Source organism: Lolium rigidum, chromosome 4 (assembly GCF_022539505.1).
Source record: "Lolium rigidum isolate FL_2022 chromosome 4, APGP_CSIRO_Lrig_0.1, whole genome shotgun sequence".
NCBI lineage: Eukaryota > Viridiplantae > Streptophyta > Magnoliopsida > Poales > Poaceae > Lolium > Lolium rigidum.
Genome location: NC_061511.1, coordinates 156,202,961 through 156,223,481, shown reverse-complemented (window position 1 = coordinate 156,223,481; position 20,521 = coordinate 156,202,961). Strand labels below are relative to the sequence as shown.

The following is a 20,521-nucleotide window of genomic DNA, read 5'->3' as shown; positions in this document are numbered from 1 at the left end:
GTGGTCTTGGTAGGTAGGTCACGGAAGAGAGGGGCTCTGATACCATGACAAAGTTGTGGCGTGGAACGTACCTTGGACTCGGTTCGGTTTCATGTTAATATAGGGATAGAGTTGTACAGGGTTCGTATCGTATCCGTACACAAGTCATACGGTATACAGAAAGGTATAAGAAAAACCTATACATAGGGAAATCCACTTTGGCTCATAGGAGCATATGAACCCATTGTGTGAATGTACATTTTGATGTGTCAAAAAATTCTAAAATAAATTTTTGTATGTACATCTAGACATTTTATGTTCGTACATAAGTTTTTAGAAAAAAATAATTTTTTTATGTGTCTCCTGTAAAATAGACAAATTTTTATGCTCCAACACGACTACGTATAGTACATTTTTTTGTCTTTTTTGTACGTGCCACATAAAATGTTGTTTTTCCGCAAAAACTTGTGTACGAACATAGAATGTCATGATGTACAACAAAAAATTTATGTCAGAATTTTTTTACATTTTAATAATTGTTTTTTAATTATTTTGTATAATGGGAGCAAATGCTCCTATGTGCCAAAACGCCTCCTCCACATACATATATCTAACAAAACTCACTACTTCGCACATGTACGTCGCTGCTGGACATGTGAAAAAGAGATGATGAGTATTCTCCTCTTCATCACAAAATCTAAATTGTGTATCTCCTCTCCAACCCCTCTTAACATATAGTCTTCAGTTGCAACTAAATTATTCCATATTAACCAAAGCAATGATTTTTATTTTCGTAAGATTTTCTCCTTCCACAAATACTTAAAGTTTCAATTTATCCAAACATCTTCTAATTTTTTATACATCATTTTAACTATAAAAAGGCAGAATTGTTCAGTTTCCAGACAGGTTTGTCTTTTTCCACAGAAGAAAGTACACTTTTCGTCCTTAAACTCTTGGGGAAGTTAACTTTTCATCCTAATTTATTTTTATTTTAGAAGGGACCTTCAACTTTCAGAATTTAATTCAATTTTCATCCTTTTTAAATTGAGTTGATAAAATCGCTAACGTAGAAACAAGAAACAGTCAACCAACCAAAATAGTTTTGAACTAGACCATGCTCAAGCTAGTTGAGATGTCGAACCCAACATATTTAATGCAAAAAATTGAAACCCTTGCGTCCCTAAACCAGTCTCTTGCTCGATTTCCCTTTCTCCCAATTCACTTCAAACGTTGCACCACGAAGGCCAGCTTGCTTTGCCTATCAGCATCGTTCTGCCCTTGCACCGTTGCTTTTTTTTTTTGCCACCAATGGCAAATATTTACCTAGCTCAACTGGGATAAGGACTAAAAGTAAGATTTTGTGAGTTCAAGGTTTATATTTTAAAACGAACGAAAAGCAGTATCATGCATGTCATGTTGATAAAAATCCGATGCACATACTTATTAATGAGGTGAGAGGTGAAAGTAATATCATAATATGATATCAAATCATAACATGTAAAAGTAGAATATTTAATGGCAAATACATCGTAACACAAATTTGCATTGAGATTCTATAAAACATTAAATATGATGAAACTATGATGCTACTCCCTCCGTCCCGGTTCATAGGGCTTACGCGCATTTCTAAGTCATAAATTTAATCAAGATAATAAAAAATATATCACTACTAGGAAATACCCTACTGCTGGCGCACTAAAATATGCTATCTCCGGCGCACTAGAGCCCACCAGCCATTATGTTTGGTTCGCCAGTAGCGTTAGAGATACTACCGGCGCAGAGATCAGGTTCGCCAGCGATATTGGTTTCTGAAATTAAAAAAAAAGGGTCAAACGCCCTGACTCACTCCGCCTCACTTTATGTACAGAGCAGTACAGTACAGTGACAGCATGTTTTTACAAAGAACACCCTAAAAACAAACTAAAAACGCAATCAAGTCTCAAGCTCTTGTCCACCATGGTCGGAGCTCACTGCTCGCCACCGTGGCCCTCGCCGCTCGCCCCTTGCCACCGCTCGCCGTCGTGGGCCTCGCCGCTCGCCGCCGTGGCCCTCGAGAAGAAGTGCAGAGCAGGTGGTTTGATGCGCGGTCGCGGCCGTCGCGGCTCCGGCGGCCACCATCCCAGCCCCACACGTAGCGCGCCGCCCTTGCCACCGCTCGCCAGATCTCGGCCTTGGGCTCGCCTCGCTGCGGCCGAGCTCGATGCGGCGGATATCGAGCGGGATGCGGCCAAGCTCGATGCGGCGGAGCTCGAGCGGGAGCCACGTCCTCCTTGGCCTGGGGGCATCCGCTTCCAGATCATGTCGGGAGGGTGGCGAGGGTGCGACGCCGACGGCGATAGGTGCGGCGGTAGGCGGCGGCTATGAGAGGATTAGGTGCTGTGAGAGGGTTAGGTGCTGTGAGAGAAGGATTTGGGTGGGTGTTGTGCGTGAGTAGTGTGAGAGAAGGAGACGTATACGTGAGGGACGTGGGCGCGCAGGAGTACTGGGTCGACGGGCAGAGGCGCTGGCGCACACCTGATTTTGTCGCCGGCAATAAATCCGCGCTTACGGCTGGCCTCAAATATCGCCGGCGCAGGAATTGTTTAGATCGCCAGCACTGCAACTTGACGTACCAACCTGAGCAGTCACGGGCAGAACCACTAATATCACCGGCGCAGGAAACCGTACGTTCGCCGGCCATGTGAGGATACCACCGGTGCGGCACATATTTGGTGCGCCGGTAGTAAATACCACCGGCGTACAACATATTTGGTGCGCCAGCGGTAATCTTACCAGCTATAGGCATTTTCCTAGTAGTGATATTACAAAATATATATCATTAAAAAGCTTAGATGTGCCTACATGTAGGAGCCTCTCTTTGACATGGATTTGGTGCACATGGGCACGAGTGCTCCCTCCACTTTTAGCTTCCTAAATTTTTTAAAATCTCACACTTTTTTGTTTTCAAAAATTATGACGTTAAATATGTAGACAGATATGTTCATGAGAAGTGTATGCAAAAATAGTCCCGGTAAAAAATAATTTAAATTTTGGAAAATGCTAAAAAAACAAATTTCTGACAAAAGAATACACTATTGTAATACTATTTTACTACTATTTAATGTTAGAAATTTGTCTTTTTTATATTGTTCAAAATACAAAGTATTTTTCAATAGGATTTTTTTGCATACATTCCACCCGTATGTATCTATCTATCTATATATTTAACGTCATAATTTTTTGAGACTTACAAAGGTGAGATTTTAAAAAAAAAGTGAAGAGAGCATTGATGCCCATGTGTCAAAGACACTTTCCTGGTCTCTTTGTCTAAAACAAACAAAGAAGCGCCATGAATTGCACTGTAATTTCTGTGGCCTGTCTGCGGTGAAATAAACTGGACTTGGGAGCACCGAGCAGGAGTAAGCGCAATGTGTAGGGAATCTCTTGTTCTCTACGCGAATCAACGAATGTTCTTTGCACCTTGTGATTATCAATCGATAGCTCGGAGAGTACAGGGGTCAAATGGCGATGCAAACAATGGCTGAAGGGGAGAAAAAAAACGTGTGACAATGATTTCGCCATCTCTCTCAAGCCTGTCTCCATTTTATAGTTTGAAACAAAAACCGTAAAATACGGCCTGTCTCCTTAAACGCTGCGCCCTGATTTCTTCCCACCATTGATTTTAGTCTCAGAGACAGCAGCATGTACAGTACTATACTGTCTACTGTACAGATGTGGTGTATCCGTATGGTCCATAGCCCTAAAAAAGTGCAAATTTTCTTGGGCTGGTCAGTGGAATTTGAAAGCCCAACCGGCGGGGTACCAGTCGGCCGGTGTCAGCGGTGTTAGCCCGGATGGGTTCACCAACCACCAACCCCTGCGCTTTATTGCGCCCGTCAATTAATTCACTTGTCACTCTCCCTCACGCGCCGAGCAGACTCGCAGTCGCAGCTCAGCTGCCTCTTCTACTAGGAGTAGCTTTTACCACCAGCAGCTGCTAGTGCTAGACTGGCGGTGGCAGCGGAGGAGAGCGCGCGCGCGCGGAGACGATTATACCACGTACGGATGGCAGCGGCGCGGTCGGCATTGGCGTCGGCCGGCCGTGCGGCCAACGAGGCCGTGAGCTTCGTGGTGTTCGTGCTGCTGGACGCGCTGGAGGTGCTGCTCTGCGGCGTCTACAAGGTGGCCGACTACGTGGCCGAGGGCGCGTGGCGACCCTGCTACTGCTCCTCGTCGGCCGAGGCGGCGGCGCCGGGGAAGATCGTCGTGTCCGAGCGCGGCGGCTCCAAGGTCGTCAGCGTGCTCTCCTCCACCAAGGTGCACCTCGAGGACATCTCCGACACGCTCTACACGCGCCCCTCCGTGCTTTCCAGTACCGCGGCGACTTCGCCGCCATCTTCGTCGTACTCCTCCCGGTGCGGCGGCACCGTGAGGGCGTCGGCGTCGGCCGTCACCGTGCACTCCGCCATCGTGCAGATCCTTCGGGGCAAGGCCGGCGCCGGCGACGGCGAGCACAAGCCGTACCCCTCCCCGCGCTGGTCCGACTGCCACTGCGCCAACTGCAACCCCGCCGACACCGACCGGCTCTTCGTCCACGTCGAGGGCCCTCCAGGTACGTACCCATACATCCATCGACCCGCCATTAATACATAAGCGAGAGGTTCGCTCGTCTCACCGCGTCACCCCGTTGCTAAAATTAAAGACGGCGGCGCGGCGGAGGAGGACGTGCTGTTCATCCACGGGTTTATCTCGTCGTCGGGGTTCTGGACGGAGACGGTGCTGCCGCACGTGAGCCGGGAGGCGCGGGCGCGGCGGCGGCTGTTCGCCGTCGACCTGCTCGGGTTCGGCCGCAGCCCCAAGCCGGCCGACTCGCTCTACACGCTCCGCGAGCACGTGGAGATGATCGAGCGCTCCGTCATCGAGCGCTACAAGGTCGGGCCCTTCCACATCGTCGCGCACTCGCTCGGCTCCATCCTCGCGCTCGCCCTCGCCGTCAAGTACCCCGCCGCCGTCAGGTCCATCACCCTCGTCGCGCCGGTAAGTCGCCATGCGTGCCTTCTTAAGAAAACGTTTCGGTATGTAAACTCTTGTGGTTTGGTTGATCCTGGTGGTGCAGCCCTACTTCCCGGTGCCCAAGGGGGAGACGGGGACGCAGCACGTGCTGCGGGCGGTGGCGCCGCGGCGGGTGTGGCCGGCGATAGCGTTCGGCGCGTCGGTGGCGTGCTGGTACGAGCACCTCGGCCGCACCGTCAGCATCCTGCTCTGCAAGAACCACCGCCTCTGGGAGCTCGCCTTCCGGGTCTTCACCTTGTACAGGTAGGTAAACCCATTCTTCCTCGCCCATTCTTTGACGTGGGTTGTTCAGAGTTAGCTCAACCATTTCTTCTTCCTCCGATTGAGATTGGGATTGGGTGGTTACGTTGACCAAATGGAATTTAAGCAAGCTCGTGGAGGAGCTCGCCATCAATGGGAGCTAGCTCCCGATTGGAGCCGAAGCAGAGGTAGGAGTAGGAGCATTTATGGACGCCGGTCGGGTCCGCCGGCTGCACCGTCGCTGCATATGCTGATGCGATGTGACCCATGCTCAGGCGATGGGATGAGTTAATTAATACGCGACATATGAACTTAGTTTGACTCCCGATTCAAAACAAAAAAAAACTTAGTTTGACTCCGGTCAATCGTTTGCAGTGGTGCTCAACTGCTCATAAACTGAGCTGTGTAGATGGTCCACAAATGGGCAGAGCACCCATAAACTGGGCTTTGGCCCACCCCTGCCCATGAGCAAAATTTTTTTTTTCCTATGTATTGCAAATCTCAGTCCATTAATAGACCAATCTTCGGAGTTGCTCTAACGTGTGTATTTATTTCGGTTAAATCTTTTTGAACATGTCTAACATTAATAAAATTCAAAATCCAAATTTCCAAACATACTAAACACTATGATTGATAATGGAACCAAATAAAACATGTTTATCTTGTGGTTCATCAATATATTTTATGGTTTAAAATTAAAGTCAACTGAAAATTATTTTTACAACTCTCATGAACCAAGTTTAAAACGCGGTGATTTTTTTTTGACTTTATAGGTCATAGGTCATGCGTGTATTTCTATATCATCAATTTGACTAACGTAATACGAGGTATATATATTACTACTTCTATAAGGGATATGTCATTACAAACTTCAAGGCTATTAATGGTATAAATTTTATATTATACAATTTATATATTTTGGTAAAAGTAACGATCTAGGGATAAACATGTGACCTATACACCGGAACATAAGGGGTACTATGCGCAGATTTTGACTAATAAGTGCCCAACTCATCAAGATGAACAAATAGCATTGATTTATCTCTTCAGAAAGGTTGAATCAGTCGGTCCCTTGATATTATTATATCACCCCCAAAACAATCTATGTTACTCCAGCTTTTACATGCTTAGAACATAGATTGTTTTAGGATGAGAATTCTTAGTCAACTATGATAACCACACTCCAACGTGCTGTGCAGGGTGAGGACATACCTGATGGACGGCTTCTTCTGCCACACCCACATCGCGTCATGGCACACCCTCCACAACATCATCTGCGGCAGCGCCGGCAAGATCGAGCAGTGCCTTGAGGTGGTCCGGGAGCAGCTCACCTGCGGCGTGACCATCTACCACGGCAGCGACGACGAGCTCCTCCCAGTGAGCTGCAGCTACGCGGTGCAGTCCAAGATCCCGCGCGCCAACGTGAAGGTGATCGACGGCAGGGACCACGTCACCATCGTCGTCCGGCGCCAGAAGGAGCTCGCCAGGGAGCTGGAGGAGATCTGGGACACCAAACGGACGTGACTTGGCAGTTGGCACTTGGGGGAGAGCGATGCACAGGGGAAAAAACAGAGGGTCTGAAATGGGACACCTCGGAATTAACAGAAGAGCTGGGCTGCAGGTTTGCGATGAAACGAACAAGTTTCTTAATGCAGCAGGAGGCGCACGGGGCAAGCAAGGCCCTGGAGAGATCTGAAGAAGATTACCTTGATTTTTCAAATTTTATCTTTTTTTTCCTTCTCGAGTTTTCATATTGAAGGCTGGGGAAACAAATCTTGCCCATTCCTGTGTATAATTGTGATAAGAAATGAGTCATTTCGGTTGTAATCCTTTAGACAGAGAGCAGGGCATTGTCAACTTCATAGCCATAGCGTCCCTCTGTTCCTCTCTGCTTCGTGGGCTCCCTTCATCGGAAAAATGCCATCTCCTTGTCTGTGAAAAAGCACTGTGATAGTAGAAATAGTGAAATCAGTTTACATAATGGAAGGGGTGTGTATCCTCCATGAGGTGCTAGATGACATTCACAAAAAAACCAGGGATGCTATTTAAAATTTACTTTGAAAGAGTGTTTGATAAAATCAAATGGCCTTTCCTAGTCCAAGTGATGGAAATGAAAGGGATTCCTAGATTGATAATTGACAGACGTCGGTGGTGACTAGTGGGAAAGTTGGTATTAGAGTTAATGGAGAAATACACCCTTACTTCAACACCCATCTGAGGCAAGGAGACCTCTCTCGCCTATTCTTTTTTACATGATTGTTGATGTTCTTGCAATTCTGATTCAACGAGCACAAGATAATGAATTGATTACTGGCTTGTCGTCAGAGCTTGTAGATAGAGGGGTATCCATCTTGCTGATACCATACTTTTAATTGAAAATGATCTACACCAAGCTAGGAACATTAAATTCATTTTGTGCTTGTTCGAACACATGTTAGGCTTAAAAATAAATTTTCATAAGAGTGATGTCTACTGTATTGGACAAGCAAATGAGAATTTCTTAGCACAATGGTTTGTGGACAACCAAAACCCTTTCTTAGCACAATTTAAGGTTGTGTGCATCAACCGATGCAGAGGCCGGGGTTACCCCATTTCGAAAAAAAAAAGCTGTGTGTTTGGAATCGACTGACATTTAGATAGCATTGCCCATTGTGTGAATGTCTGGTTAAGAAAACTCAGAAAAAGAAAAAAGGATTTGGTTGTTGTCGGGGTGGTGGCTATTTTTGGGGAATTTGAAAAGTTAGGAACTCTACTTGTTTTCAAAATAAGTGGCCAGCTGGTCCAATTTCTATCATATATAGCATTTGCCATTGGATTCATTTCTGGAGTGCTCTGCAAGTGAAACAGGAAGAAAAGGACAAGCTATCGTTGTGCGCTAAGCTGCTGGAGCGTGTTGCTGTGGACACCTTCAATGCCCAGAACAGATGGGCGCCATGTGTTTCGAGATTAAGCATGTAGCTCTGGTGAAGAGATACTGAACAAAGAAGATGATGTAGAAATAGAACACATAAGCAAAGTACCGGAGTAGTTGCTGAAATGGAAGCAAAGACACAAGGAACACACAAGAAAAATGAAGCGTAGGGGTAGCAGGTGTTAGCTATCTAAATGTTCTTCTAGCTTGTCGTTTAGACTCTGTTTTCGTGTGAACCTTTCTACTCTGCCTGGAATTGCGTTTGAGCTGCTCTGGGTGGGCGCTGTGTTATGGTGGTGTAAAAACACTTTGGTTTCGTTAATGAAATCGAGGGAAACCCTATTTTCTGAAGAACAAAAATGTCAAGACTGCAAGTGGCCGAGCCCCAATCTGGACTGGATAATAAAAGGCTACTGCACCTGCAGGTGCAGGGATTTGAAAGCAAGGCCACGATATCACATACTACCCCGCAACTAGTGATCGCAATTGTGCACATAAATGGCGCGTTTCAGCATGGGCCCATACGTCCTCAAGGCATAGAACCAATTCCTATCCTCTTTCTACCTTAGCACCTGCTCGATTGATTGTCCATGGCAATAAAAGTTGCACTATTCACAGCCAGATGGAGTTTGCAGTTGACTGTAGAACAGAAGGAATCCTTAGCAGTTCCTCCTTCGTCCTTCATCACCATGTAAAGAAGAAGTTGAAATGAAAGATGAAAAATTACCTCCTCCTCGAAATAGGCTTGCGCCCCGCTATATTAATATAGCAAACGACCCGATACAACGAACGCGCTGGGGCCGCAGCACAACCAAGCCCAAAAGAAAAGAAAAAGAAAGGAAAGAAGAAAAAATGCCGACACCGGCAGTATCGACGAAAACGAAGATGACCCGCAACCGCCGCGCCTCCGGAGAAGTACCACCACGCTCCTAGCACGCCGAGGCACCGCATACCAAGCAACACCTTCACCAAGGAGACGACGATGACGCCGTTGTTTCCCGGACTAGTCCTAGGGTTTCCCCCGGTATGCGGAGGGGATTGGGGAGGAGGTACACCCGACGCCCTTCAGGAAGGAAAGGTGACACCCGTAGGCGTCACCGCGTCGGTGTCAAGCATGCCGACATGGATTTCTCCCGACCACCAAACCGACCACCCCGTACGCTCCGACGTGCTCCACCTAACCTCGCCGCCCACCCGCACACGCCACCACGGTCTTGTAGCCATCCTCGCCGCCTAACCGTGGTCACCGGAGCAAGGCCTCAGACGAAGAAAAGGGATGCAGCGGGGACGGGGTAGCAGCACCGCAGCCACGCGGAGGGAATCGCCTCCACCGCTTTCGCGGTAGCCGACCGGACGAGGCTACGAGGCGTACTGTGCCCGGACCGGCCCGGCCGGACCCGAAAGGGCCCGTAAAGCCCCGTCCGCTACGCTGCAGCTGGCCGGCCGGGTGCCGCCGCCGCCCACCCACCGCCGCCCTGTCTTCTCTTCCTCCGTGGAGCGCCGCCGGCCGTGCCAAGAGCGTAGCCACCGCCGTGCCCCTCCGGGCCCCGCCCGGGCCTAGATCCGGGCCGAGCGGCCCCGCCATGGCGCCGCCGTGCAGCCTCCGCCGCCAACGGCCGCGCCGCCACCCTCCTCCCACCCGACGTGGGGATCTCACTCCCGCCACGCCGGACCGCCGCCGGCCGAGGAGCACCTCCCGGCCGCACCTACCCCGCGCGCAGCGCCGTGCCGAGAGGGGAAAGTCGAGGGCCGCCGCCGCCGGCGCCGCCCGGGCCTTGCCCGGCGACGCACGCCGACGACGGCGGAGGAGAAGGGGAGGAGGGGGGAGCTGGACGAGGGGGAGTGGCGGCGCGGCCCCGTCGCCCGCGGGGGACGACGCGGTCGCGAGAGCGTTTTTTCGGGGCAAAGATGACAAATTATAATGTGGACCTGATGAAATCTCCTCATGCAATTCAAGTAGTAGCACAAGGGATCTCGATCTCGTCGTAGAGAGCTCGGAGAACTTAACACCTGCGTAAGAACACACACGAAAGTGAGAACATCCAGCAATTAAAATTTGGACCCCCAGCGCAATCCACTTGCCGCCACCGTAGCTGTATGAATGTAGATGACCATTGCGTGTCCGGTGTACATGGCCACCAAGGCGGCGGCAGCACCACGAGCACGGGGACCCGACATGGTCGACATGGCATTCAGAACAGCCGTGCTCGATCAATGCAAGTAACAATATATCAGTCTGCCTCCGGGCTTGTGCATGCACGGGAAAGGAAAAGGAACATATGTCAGCTCCGATTAATTCAATGCTACTGGTTTACATTGGCACAGGTAGAAGTTAGCAGCGGGAGACCAGCGCGCGGCAGGCCGGCAGCGGCACATGCACCATTGACTAACATGGGGTTTAGAACAGGCTCAACAGCCATGCTTTAGTCCAAGATCTAGCGGCACGCTCGGACTTCTTTCAGAAACATTGAGTTATGTAGACAGATGCCTACTCACAGTGAAGACAAGAACCACGGGTCAAGGTAGGCAGTCATCACTTATGTCATCACCTCCGGTTCGAATGAGAATTAGCTTAATTTTTTTACTTAGATTAGTTATCTTAGTTGCAGTTTATGATAATCCATGTGTAATCGAAAAAAATCTAACTTGTGACTCATTTGCAAGTTTGTAACCCATGTGCGTAGACCAGGACTCTACAGTTTTAGCGTTCCGCCCAAATCTGTATAACAACAGTTCTAGGACGCTCACCAAGCAACAGCATGCACATATCGAAACATACAAGCAATGCAGGTGGGAATCAGTACGTACGCCCAAAGTAACCACCGCACCACCAACCAGCAACATTAACCGCACATTATGTGGAAAGTTCAAGGGCAATCGATGTAATCATAAACTGAATCCTATAGGAGTAAACAATAATTTCACCAGAGCCAGAGCAGATCCATAAACTGAAACATGTCATCAAAGTTCAGTAGCTGCAGTCCATGCAGAATGTGCAGCATTTAACTCATTGTTTCCACTTCGAAAATGTGATTACTCAACATTTGATGTTTCACAACGACATCTTGATACTACATAGCAGGTCCTCTATCTCTATGAGGAGCGCCATCTCAATCCTCAAACACGCGAGACGAGCGGGCCTTTGAAACCATGGAGCAGGTCATGCATACCCATTTTGATGCTGCGGGTACAAGTGATGCAGCCCAGCTCAAATATTACCTCGCTCCAAGACCCTTGCTTATTCAGCCGAAGGGAAGTGCACAACATGGAGATTTTCAAGTATCAGTCACCTTCCCTATCTCCTGTCCTTTTCTCTATCTCTGCTCCTATCGTAGTGATCATCCTTCGCTCGGCCTGCACTTTTTTCACGTACCCTGTCTTTCCCAACATCATTACCATGCGATCTTTCTCTGTTGCGAGTGTGCTCTCGATCTCTATCCAATGATGACTTCCTTGAAGGACTGCGGCTCCGACTGGGGCTCCGAGGCCGCTTCTTGGAAGAATCGCGTGCATCATCATACCTATCTTTCCGCTCCGATGATATTCTCTCTGCAAAATATACGAACATTTCTTCGTAAGGTATGCACCAGAATAACTGAGCTAAAACTACAGCACCAGATAAAATATAAAGTGAAGCAACAAAATAGGTATCGAAGATGAAGGTGTTTCAAGGAAACGGAAATGCAATTAAAAAAATATATAAACAGGGTATTTGATTGATGCCTTAGTACATACCAGAGGACCGCTTATTGTTTGTCCTATCTGTTGAAGAAGACAAACCATACTCAGACATAAGATGCCTACGGTGGCTGGCAACCTTCCTCTCAATCTCCTCCGTGTTCCGCAAACCCTTCTCCTCAAGAGACTCACGATACTGCATGACAGCAATCTCAATTTGCCTCAGCTTCTGCCTGCAGATCAGAAGGTGTTGCGAGTAAGTCAAAAAGAATTTTATAGGGTTACATGATTAGAGATTTGGAAGAGGTCAAGGGGGGTTACCTATGCTCTTCATCAACAATTGTGTCTGGATGATGAATTGCATGATCAGTACTAATTTCTGTCGTGTCAGCTTTCCCAGAATCACCAGCAATATCACTTCCAGATGAATAGCTTAATCCCAATCCTTGACCGTTCTTTCTATCTTCATCGTCACTACCGTCATCTTCTCGATTCCATTTAGAAGCTGGCAAGATGGGATCTGCTTTCTGCTTCTTGCTTGGAACTTGTCCAGGATCAGCAGATGCAGATTCTCCAGAGCGCTTTTGACCTGTGTGATAAGAGAGACCCATCATATCTGATTCATCGCCAGTAACTTCTCCAGGTCTTGAAGCATTACGCCCATCCAAACTAATATCCTCTCTTCCAGTTCTATGAGGTTCATCTTGTACATATTTCATGTCGACATCTTTCTGATATACTCGCTCCTTCTCGAACTCCTCCAAGCTGAGCAATCTGGCAACCATTGTCTCTTTACCACCAGATAGTGAGAGGCCATTATGTCTACAACGGCGTTCAAGTTCAGAAAGCGGAAGTCCTAACAGCTCCTTAGTTGCTGCTGCCTTTCCTGTTGCCAGGGCACCATCTTCATCAAGCCTAAAACCATTGTTACCATCTTCAAAGCTAGTTTTCTTTTCGATTTCAGGTGCATCACCACATAGAGAGTGGAAAGGGGTGACCCCAGAGTTGCCTGTTCTAAGAAAGGTTGCTTTCAGCCCATTCAGATATGCATCAGAAAACAAGAACCAGTCAGCCCATACTTGTAGAACTTTCAAAACCCTCTCCTGCAGAGAAGTAATAAGTTAGTGTTGTTATGCAGAAAAATTAAGAAGAAAAAATGAAATCTACTACTCAACAAATACCTTCAGAGCTTCAGCAGTAATCCTTCCTGTAATACTGCGATACAAGTCATTGAAGCTCTCCATCACATCAGGTATAGCAGCCTCAAACTTGGTTCGAAATGCAGAAGCATTCTTCACGGGAGCACTACTGTTATGAAGGATGTCAGACACTAGCATAAGCCTTGCAACCTTGGTGGGGATAGATGTCTCCTTGAGTGTCAAAGACTCTGCAAGAACCTCGACAATCTGCACAAGGGAAGCCATCAATGAGTTTTCATCCAATGTGAAATGTAAACTATAACTGAAGTATAAAGCACAGGCCTCTGAAGTTTAGTTAAGTGTAAGTTCACGACAAACAAATGACATGTACAAATACATGAGTATACGCCCATATGGTCCCAGTAGTAAAAACGTATCAATCTACAATTTACATGTTACAAATTTGTATTATTTTTTGTTTTTCAGTCGCCTTACAAAGACATCAGACCGCATGAAAACCCTTCACTTCACGACCACAAGATTTAACTCAATAATCAAGCTATTAGCTGATCTCCAAGTGGTTACAAGTTGTAGGATTTTCACGTAGACTAGTTCAGAAAGAAAGGGGATATACCAGGACTCATGAAACAGAAAAATCTAAACCAGAACGAATTGATAAATTTAAGTCCAAAGCAATAGGATCGAGAAATCAGCTGGGTAGGTCAAATATACAATGTAGGCTTTACCTCTCCAGCAGCATCAGCATTATCCAACGCAAATCCCATGGCCTCCTTTATCTGACTCCTCTCTAATGTCAGTGCACGTAGCATGTCCTCGAATTCATCACGCTGTGAATCTGTCAATGTACGCTCCACTTCAACGCGCTGGGAAACAAAACACATATTAATCTTGTAACTGAACAAGCATTTGCAACATGTAATAATAAAGGAAAGTGGAAAAAGCCTCTGCAAAGGTCCAACCAAACCTTACCCTGCTTCTACCAGCTGCAAACGTAGATTCTTTTTCACGCTCAGGGCTTCTGCTGGATGGCAAAGCAGGTGGAACCCATCTAAAATAATAAATATTCAACACAACACTGTCACCACATAGTCATTAAGCACAGAACCAACAAGCAACGGAATATCATTGTGCACCCTTATTACCTTCCACTTCCAGTAATCATGATAAATGGTTCTGTTCGCCATCGTTGTAAAGTATCACCCTGCATTCGAATATAATCAGCAGTTGCGTATTAGTGTTATATCGGTACAGTAATTCCCGTATAGACTACCAGATTCTAGAAAACAAGCTCGAGAGAGTATAACCAAAAGGTCAAAGAACATAAATTTCATTAAACTAAAGATTATCCATTTGACCTATTAATATGCTCTCACTGTGCAAAAAATCTACACACGGAAAATATCATAATGGTAAATAAGCAAAACGTGTCAGTAGGCAACCAAAGATAGCAGATACTGACAGCTTTACTATCACCATGTCAAAGAAAAAAATGGAAATTTGAACAGATAAAACATAACGATCTTCTATTGTTAAATCATAGAGGAGATACCATTCAAAATGTAAGCAACACAAAAAAACAGTGGATACCTGAGCAAAGGAGTATAACCTCCAAACATAGTATGTGTGCTCTTTTGATTTAAGATCAAACAAGAAGCTGAATAAAGAATTTCCTCGTCCTCTTTCCATTATAGCTTGTTCAAAAGCACATCCACCATCAAGTACATGCAGAGCCATTGTGTCAATCACGTGCCTAAGATGTGAATCATCCGGCGGAGCAACCACAATATCAGGAACATTTGGAGTAAGAACCTGTTAAACACCAAGTGAAATTAGAATTGCAGAAAATTAAGTACAAACACAAACATGCCAACATCCATATCAAGGCAAAATATTTTTGATTATATCTAGGCTTATAATAAGGTAGTAAGGAACATAGCTGGCAAAGTTACATGCAAGACACTGCTGGTGAATCAAGAATCAAAATCACCCACCCAAAACAGTACCAGAGGAACACTTTTTCTCCCAGGCGGTTTCAATGTATAAAAGAAACACAAAAATCAAATTTGACCAGAGAACACTGATGCGTCAACTAAGGAACAATGAAAGAGTACATCAGTTAACTCATACGCAGCAACGGAACTTATGAATTTTCACTTGGTATTTACAATTCAAGCACTTAGATATGTTTCTAAAAGGAGAACTCAAATGAGCAGCATTACGAATAATGATACATTCGTCCTTCAAAAAATCTACCTTAAAGAAAACATGGGTAAATTTTCAATCATATTTTTTATGATTATGATAATTTGGATAGCAAGACAATTACACAACAGAATGACATATGCATATGTAAGTGACCAACCAGCTCTGAGGTTTGTGGTGTAACAGATGTAAGAGGTGGACCTCCAGGACCAGATATGATAACAGTGCCACCCTGTATAACATCAAAAGGTTAAAAAGGTCATGAACGGCAACTTATACGGAAACACCGAGAAGTCATATTCCTAAAAAAATTAGAAAATTCACAAGAGTTAACTAAACACAGAAATTTTGGGACGAAAGAAGGAACCTCCTTGCTTCTGATTGCCATTTGTCCTGGAGGAGGAGCAGGCAGTGCTTGTGATGGAAGAGAAACAGATTTGCCCCACCCAATCTTCAACTCATAATCATACACAATAACACCTGAGATAAATAATTTAGTTAACTGAAAGCAGGAATAGAAGTAATATTACAAACGTACGAACTACGTGGAAGTGCACAGTAACCTTGCATTTCATCCTTGGCTGCCTGTCCTTCTACTCTATTCATGAATGCAACAAAACCACAATTCCTTTGCCTTCTGCGTTCTTCTTCTGTTCGAGGCCACATAATCTTGACGCTAGCAATAGGTCCAAACCGACCAAATGTCCTCAAAAGAAAATTCTCATCCACCTAACATCATATCATATATAGTGCACCATTAAGCTAACTATGATGCCTTTTCCGCAACAAAAAAAACTATGATGCCTATACACTTTAAAGTATGTCTACACAGAACATGTAGGGTGGGGGAAAATCAACCTTAGGAGAGAGATTGCCAACATATAAGTTTGTGGTTTGCGGATCTCCGTCATCAAATGATCCTGGTAATCTCCCTGTTGGGTCAAATTCATCTGGCAGTTCATCAAAATGGCTAGAGGACTGCAGGAAAATCTTGAAGCATCAGTATTACCAAATACAAGGACAAGCTAAAAAGATTCTCGAAGAGAAAATGGGAATCAGTCATAAATTTATCATATCAGCTGGAAACCTGTTTAGGGAGTCTCTCGAGGTTGACAGACAGGACTAATTTTCTACTTCCAGTCACTAAAAGAAAATACTCCAGCATACTAACTACAATCTGAATTACCCTTTGATTTATGCGATATTATGTCTAGTTGGAAGAATCAAAATCCACTTCACTAGCACCTACCGCGGAGGTGTCACCGTGTCGACCATCACGTTCTTGATTGCGCCTTTCTCGTAGCTCTTGCTCAAACTTGAGTTCCTCCATGAACTTGTCTATTGCCCGTGGCTTTCCTTTTTCCTTTTCCTTTGGCCGCTCATCTTCCTTCTGCAAGTAAAGATAGTGTTCAACCAAAGAACCATACTGAAAGTTCCCACTGGGAGATTGGTAAATCAATCATAAAAACAGCGACTGTGTCCCAACCTTTTTCTCTGGCTCTCTCCCAAATGACGGCGGCAAAAAAGATGGAACATACCTGGATAAAAATATGCTACTATAAGGCACGTATTACTCCCGTAAGATAGACTCACATATCATTTGTACACATAAATGCCATTGGTTATGGATAACATCAATGCAAAAGGGCAAAACAAATGCAACCAAAGTCGCTAATTTAACCTATAATTTAACCTATATAATTTAAATTATATAATGCAAAAATTATATCATTAGAAAATAGAACATCTAAACTTTCTAATGATATGATTTTTATAACATATAACTAATGCTAACTTGATCAAATTTGCGACCTAGGGGTATGCGCACGCCTAATAAACAGTGAGAGAGGGAGTATAGTTAATCCTAAAGCTTACACTTACAGGACACTGCCTTAAGTGATTTAGTAGCAACTGTGGAATTTATTTGTAGCTTAATATATCATGACTACATAAGGGAAGAACAAAAGTCAAAAGAGTAAAGATACATCCGGCATTGCGGTGGCTCTGCAAAAATCAAAGGGGGGGCAGCTTAGGGCTGTTTGGGACCTAAAAGTCATGCTATATACCATTCACCCGTTCCAAAGGGAAGGGTAATATCATTTGATTTATGTGTACAACAGAGGTAACAGGATCGTATTAGCAGTAGTCTCAAATCATATTATGATTTCAAAAGATAAAACCCCACCTGTATACTATTTATTTCGATGGCATCAGATGTTAATTATAGAGTTTAAAAAGTTGGCTTCAGAGTCTAGAGAGTAAAAAAGTGCAACCAGATTTCATCATTGACATCACAAACTACTTCAACATTGGTCTGATGCATTTGGTAGTTACTACAATTCTACAATAATACCACCAAATAAGACATGCGCAAGCAACCATCGTACAAGTATTTGTATACTATAACAATACAGTAATCTCACGATTATTTATTTGTTACACTTTCCTAGAAGCAAAATGGGTACTCTCTTTGTGGTACAGGTCCCTACCAAGTCATGAACACGGTACTAGTGTTAGTATACTACAAGACTAGTAAATATAGGGTCTGTAACATAATCATTATCTTAAAGCAGTAAGTCAGCAACAAGAAATTGCTATGTCAATAAGGTACGCCTGTAGTCAATACTACGGCATAAATGTAAGTACAATACACAAAGGCTGGCCAAGACGCTTTTCTTGTTCACGCCCCTCGTGTTTTAAACATATTCAGCAGTCGGCAATAAAAGGTAAATGAAAGAATAACTCATCAATCATGATTGTAACGTATATTAACTTATGTGACTGAGCATATCACATCAAGCGTTTTAAAACCGCTTATGATTGGTCACAGAATTCTCAGTTCTGGTTCAATGGCACGTGACTGTCTAAAGATGTAGCCGTGGTGCCACACGATACCATCTTCCAGAAATCAAGTAATTGCCGTTTACCTACTGCCCTTCTTTGGAACAGACCACCCATCTTTGGATTTTCCACCTGCCATTGCCCAATGAATAAAAAGGACGGCCTCTTGATTAATTCGAGCCATAAAAGAAATAGTGCATATATCCATCAAGATTGACACTGAAACTACAAGCTGGGAAGGGAGCCATGGAAAAGTATAGGAAAATGAAACCGTTATCACTGACCTTCAGAATCAGCTCTCAGCTTGGCATTTGGGTCAATCACACCCCCTCGGACAAACTTTGACCCGGACGTGCTTTCGCCCTTGAATGACTCGACAAACTCCGCGTACACGCGTGCTGCTTCATCCTCCTCCCTCTTACATACCAAAACCAGTTAAATCAGATACGAGCGAAACGTACATGAAGATAAAAAGACAAGTGGAAGTTTCTGAGAAAAGGTTTATAAAGGGACTCTGACAGCCGACCTTCTTCCTCGCCTCTTCGTTCTCCTTATGACGGTTGAATGGAACAACCTTCTTTGAACTCATCTGGAGCTCTGCACACTAGCAAACAAACGTGACTAGAGCATTAGAATCAAATATTTCAAACCTACATGAACATTGAAGAAAAAGACACACATATGCATGAAGACTGAAGTCACAGGTTACTTTCGATCAAGGATTGAGTCGAGCCGAGTCGTTGGGGTACCGACTCATAGACTAGTCGTGACTACTGCTCGACTAGTTGATATGTACTGCAGCAGTAGCTAGTACAAAATACTATCGTATATAGAAACCAGATAGGAGATATAGTAACTAAATTGACATAAGTTCAACACAAGTTACATAACATAATAATGCTAGAACCTAGAAGTTCATGGCATAGGCCTCAAATTATCTTGTCTAGATGATGAAGCAATGTCTTTGAACTTCAGCTTCATCCTCCACGTCTAAATATTGCTCCATAGCTCTAAACTTCCTTGTATTTAAGAAGTTGTGGATTTCATTCTTAATTTCCACCGACACCTCTGGACAGTAATCCATCCCGAACTGAGTCGATCGACTCGAATACCACGACTAGTCTAGACTAGTCTACAACTAGTCGCTTGACCGCTTGACCGCTCGACTCTTCGAATTAGTCGAGTCGAACAAGCTAGTGGACAGTCAAGTTAGGACTCATAGACTAGTCGTTAGACTCATAATCCATGCTTTCGATGCAAAGAGCGACGGTTCTCAGATCCCCGCAAGCCCCAGGCAGACACGCCCTCGTAATCACATACTTACGCGCACACGAACACGCACGCGGAAGGCACAGCCCAGGAAGTCGAGAGGAACCGCGTGCGCGCGGGTGACCTAAACCCTAACTCATTTGAACCCCACAAAACTACTGGGAAACAGGCTACTGCTACAACAAATTGAAGCGAATCCACACACAAATGGATGGATGTACGCGTCCCGGAGGGCAACGAGGGCATGGCAATTGCTCGCGGCAACGAAACAACTGCTACTAGAACAATCGAGGGGGAGGCGGGGAGTTAGGGCTTCCGTACCAGCAGGAGGAATCGATTTGGGCGGATCTCCGGCGAAGTCCCTCTCCGCGCTCAGGCCAGTGGAGGTGGCGCCGCTTCGCTGGAAGGAAGCTCGGGCGGTTCTCTACAGCCGCCGCCGTGGGTAGCCAGGTCCGGCTGCTCGCGGTCGCGGGTCGGCGAGAGAGGGGAAGAGTTTTTTTTTTTTGGTTAACGGGGAGATGGGGCTGCGACCTGGAAGAAACGATGACACGAGCAAGACCACCTGCACCGTCCGATCAATATCCAGTTAACGTATCAGACCGGAAAGACGTCGGATAGGACAGCCCGGCCCGGCGCGCAGCCTGACCCGTCCAAAAAGCCAAGAGCCAGTCCGGGCCTGAGTATGGAGCCAACCGGCGAGTTGGGCCTGTGCTTCACATATGGGCGATTATTGTCAAAACTAACACTTCTTACTTACTTTTCTAAACCTCTAGTGAAGGCTTTGGCCGGTTCTCAACTTCTTTTCTTACCCACACGAGGACGACACATTTCAGACTCGTTATATACTAAATCATAGAAAATTAATATGGATTGTAATTTTCCTGAAAAGTTATACTACTATACTTACTCCATCTAAAAATGCATCAATTTGTTGGATTAGTGAAAATCCCATTTGCAGTGCTAAGTGGTTGTTTGGATAACGATTTTTTTTTGAACCTTGAACAGTACGAAAGGCCCCTACCGCTACATATTAAGCTATAAAATGGACAGTTACATTTTTTGGTGATCAGATTTTAGAAAACGGGTTTTAGTAGGATTATTAAGGAAAAGGGGTTTACTATCTCGCAAAAGAACTAAAGAAAAGGATCATCAACATCCACATTCCACATATTATGTCTGAATATTTGTT

At 45.3% G+C, this 20,521-nt stretch overlaps 2 protein-coding genes across 5 annotated transcripts; one reads left to right on the top strand and one right to left on the bottom strand.

The window, feature by feature from the left end:
• Positions 1-4,023: 4,023 nt before the first annotated feature.
• On the top strand, positions 4,024-7,078 carry LOC124647676 (probable lysophospholipase BODYGUARD 3). The gene is made up of 4 exons (XM_047187581.1): positions 4,024-4,570; positions 4,661-4,995; positions 5,075-5,274; positions 6,471-7,078. The coding sequence occupies exons 1-4, from the start codon at positions 4,024-4,026 to the stop codon at positions 6,793-6,795; spliced, it is 1,407 nt and encodes a 468-aa protein (XP_047043537.1). The 3' UTR covers positions 6,796-7,078.
• Positions 7,079-11,126: 4,048 nt separating this feature from the next.
• LOC124706085 (protein RRC1-like) lies at positions 11,127-19,775 on the bottom strand. 4 transcript variants are annotated; one of them, XM_047237742.1, is made up of 18 exons: positions 19,654-19,775; positions 18,590-18,667; positions 18,348-18,480; positions 18,150-18,195; positions 16,709-16,760; positions 16,472-16,612; positions 16,081-16,200; positions 15,786-15,951; positions 15,590-15,702; positions 15,383-15,454; positions 14,608-14,829; positions 14,163-14,221; positions 13,990-14,068; positions 13,746-13,883; positions 13,042-13,266; positions 12,182-12,963; positions 11,918-12,093; positions 11,127-11,731 (listed from the first exon to the last, which is right to left on the bottom strand). In XM_047237742.1, the coding sequence occupies exons 2-18, from the start codon at positions 18,650-18,652 to the stop codon at positions 11,478-11,480; spliced, it is 2,841 nt and encodes a 946-aa protein (XP_047093698.1). In that variant the 5' UTR covers positions 18,653-18,667; positions 19,654-19,775; the 3' UTR covers positions 11,127-11,477. The 4 variants fall into 4 exon arrangements, with proteins under 4 accessions (XP_047093698.1, XP_047093699.1, XP_047093700.1 ...); XM_047237743.1 differs by having other exon boundaries at positions 16,472-16,609; XM_047237744.1 differs by lacking the exons at positions 18,150-18,195; positions 18,590-18,667; positions 19,654-19,775 and having other exon boundaries at positions 18,348-18,450.
• Between the last annotated feature and the right edge of the window lie 746 nt (positions 19,776-20,521).

Excerpts from the sequence above, each read along its gene's own strand:
- LOC124647676 (XM_047187581.1), top strand. The coding sequence starts at position 4,024 with ATGGCAGCGGCGCGGTCGGCATTGGCGTCGGCCGGCCGTGCGGCCAAC. Across the intron at positions 4,571-4,660 it reads CCACGTCGAGGGCCCTCCAG|ACGGCGGCGCGGCGGAGGAG; the intron begins GTACGTACCCAT and ends CTAAAATTAAAG. Across the intron at positions 4,996-5,074 it reads CCATCACCCTCGTCGCGCCG|CCCTACTTCCCGGTGCCCAA; the intron begins GTAAGTCGCCAT and ends CTGGTGGTGCAG.
- LOC124706085 (XM_047237742.1), bottom strand. The coding sequence starts at position 18,652 with ATGAGTTCAAAGAAGGTTGTTCCATTCAACCGTCATAAGGAGAACGAA. Across the intron at positions 15,455-15,589 it reads TGGCAATCAGAAGCAAGGAG|GGTGGCACTGTTATCATATC; the intron begins GTTCCTTCTTTC and ends GATGTTATACAG. Across the intron at positions 12,094-12,181 it reads ATTGTTGATGAAGAGCATAG|GCAGAAGCTGAGGCAAATTG; the intron begins GTAACCCCCCTT and ends TCTGATCTGCAG.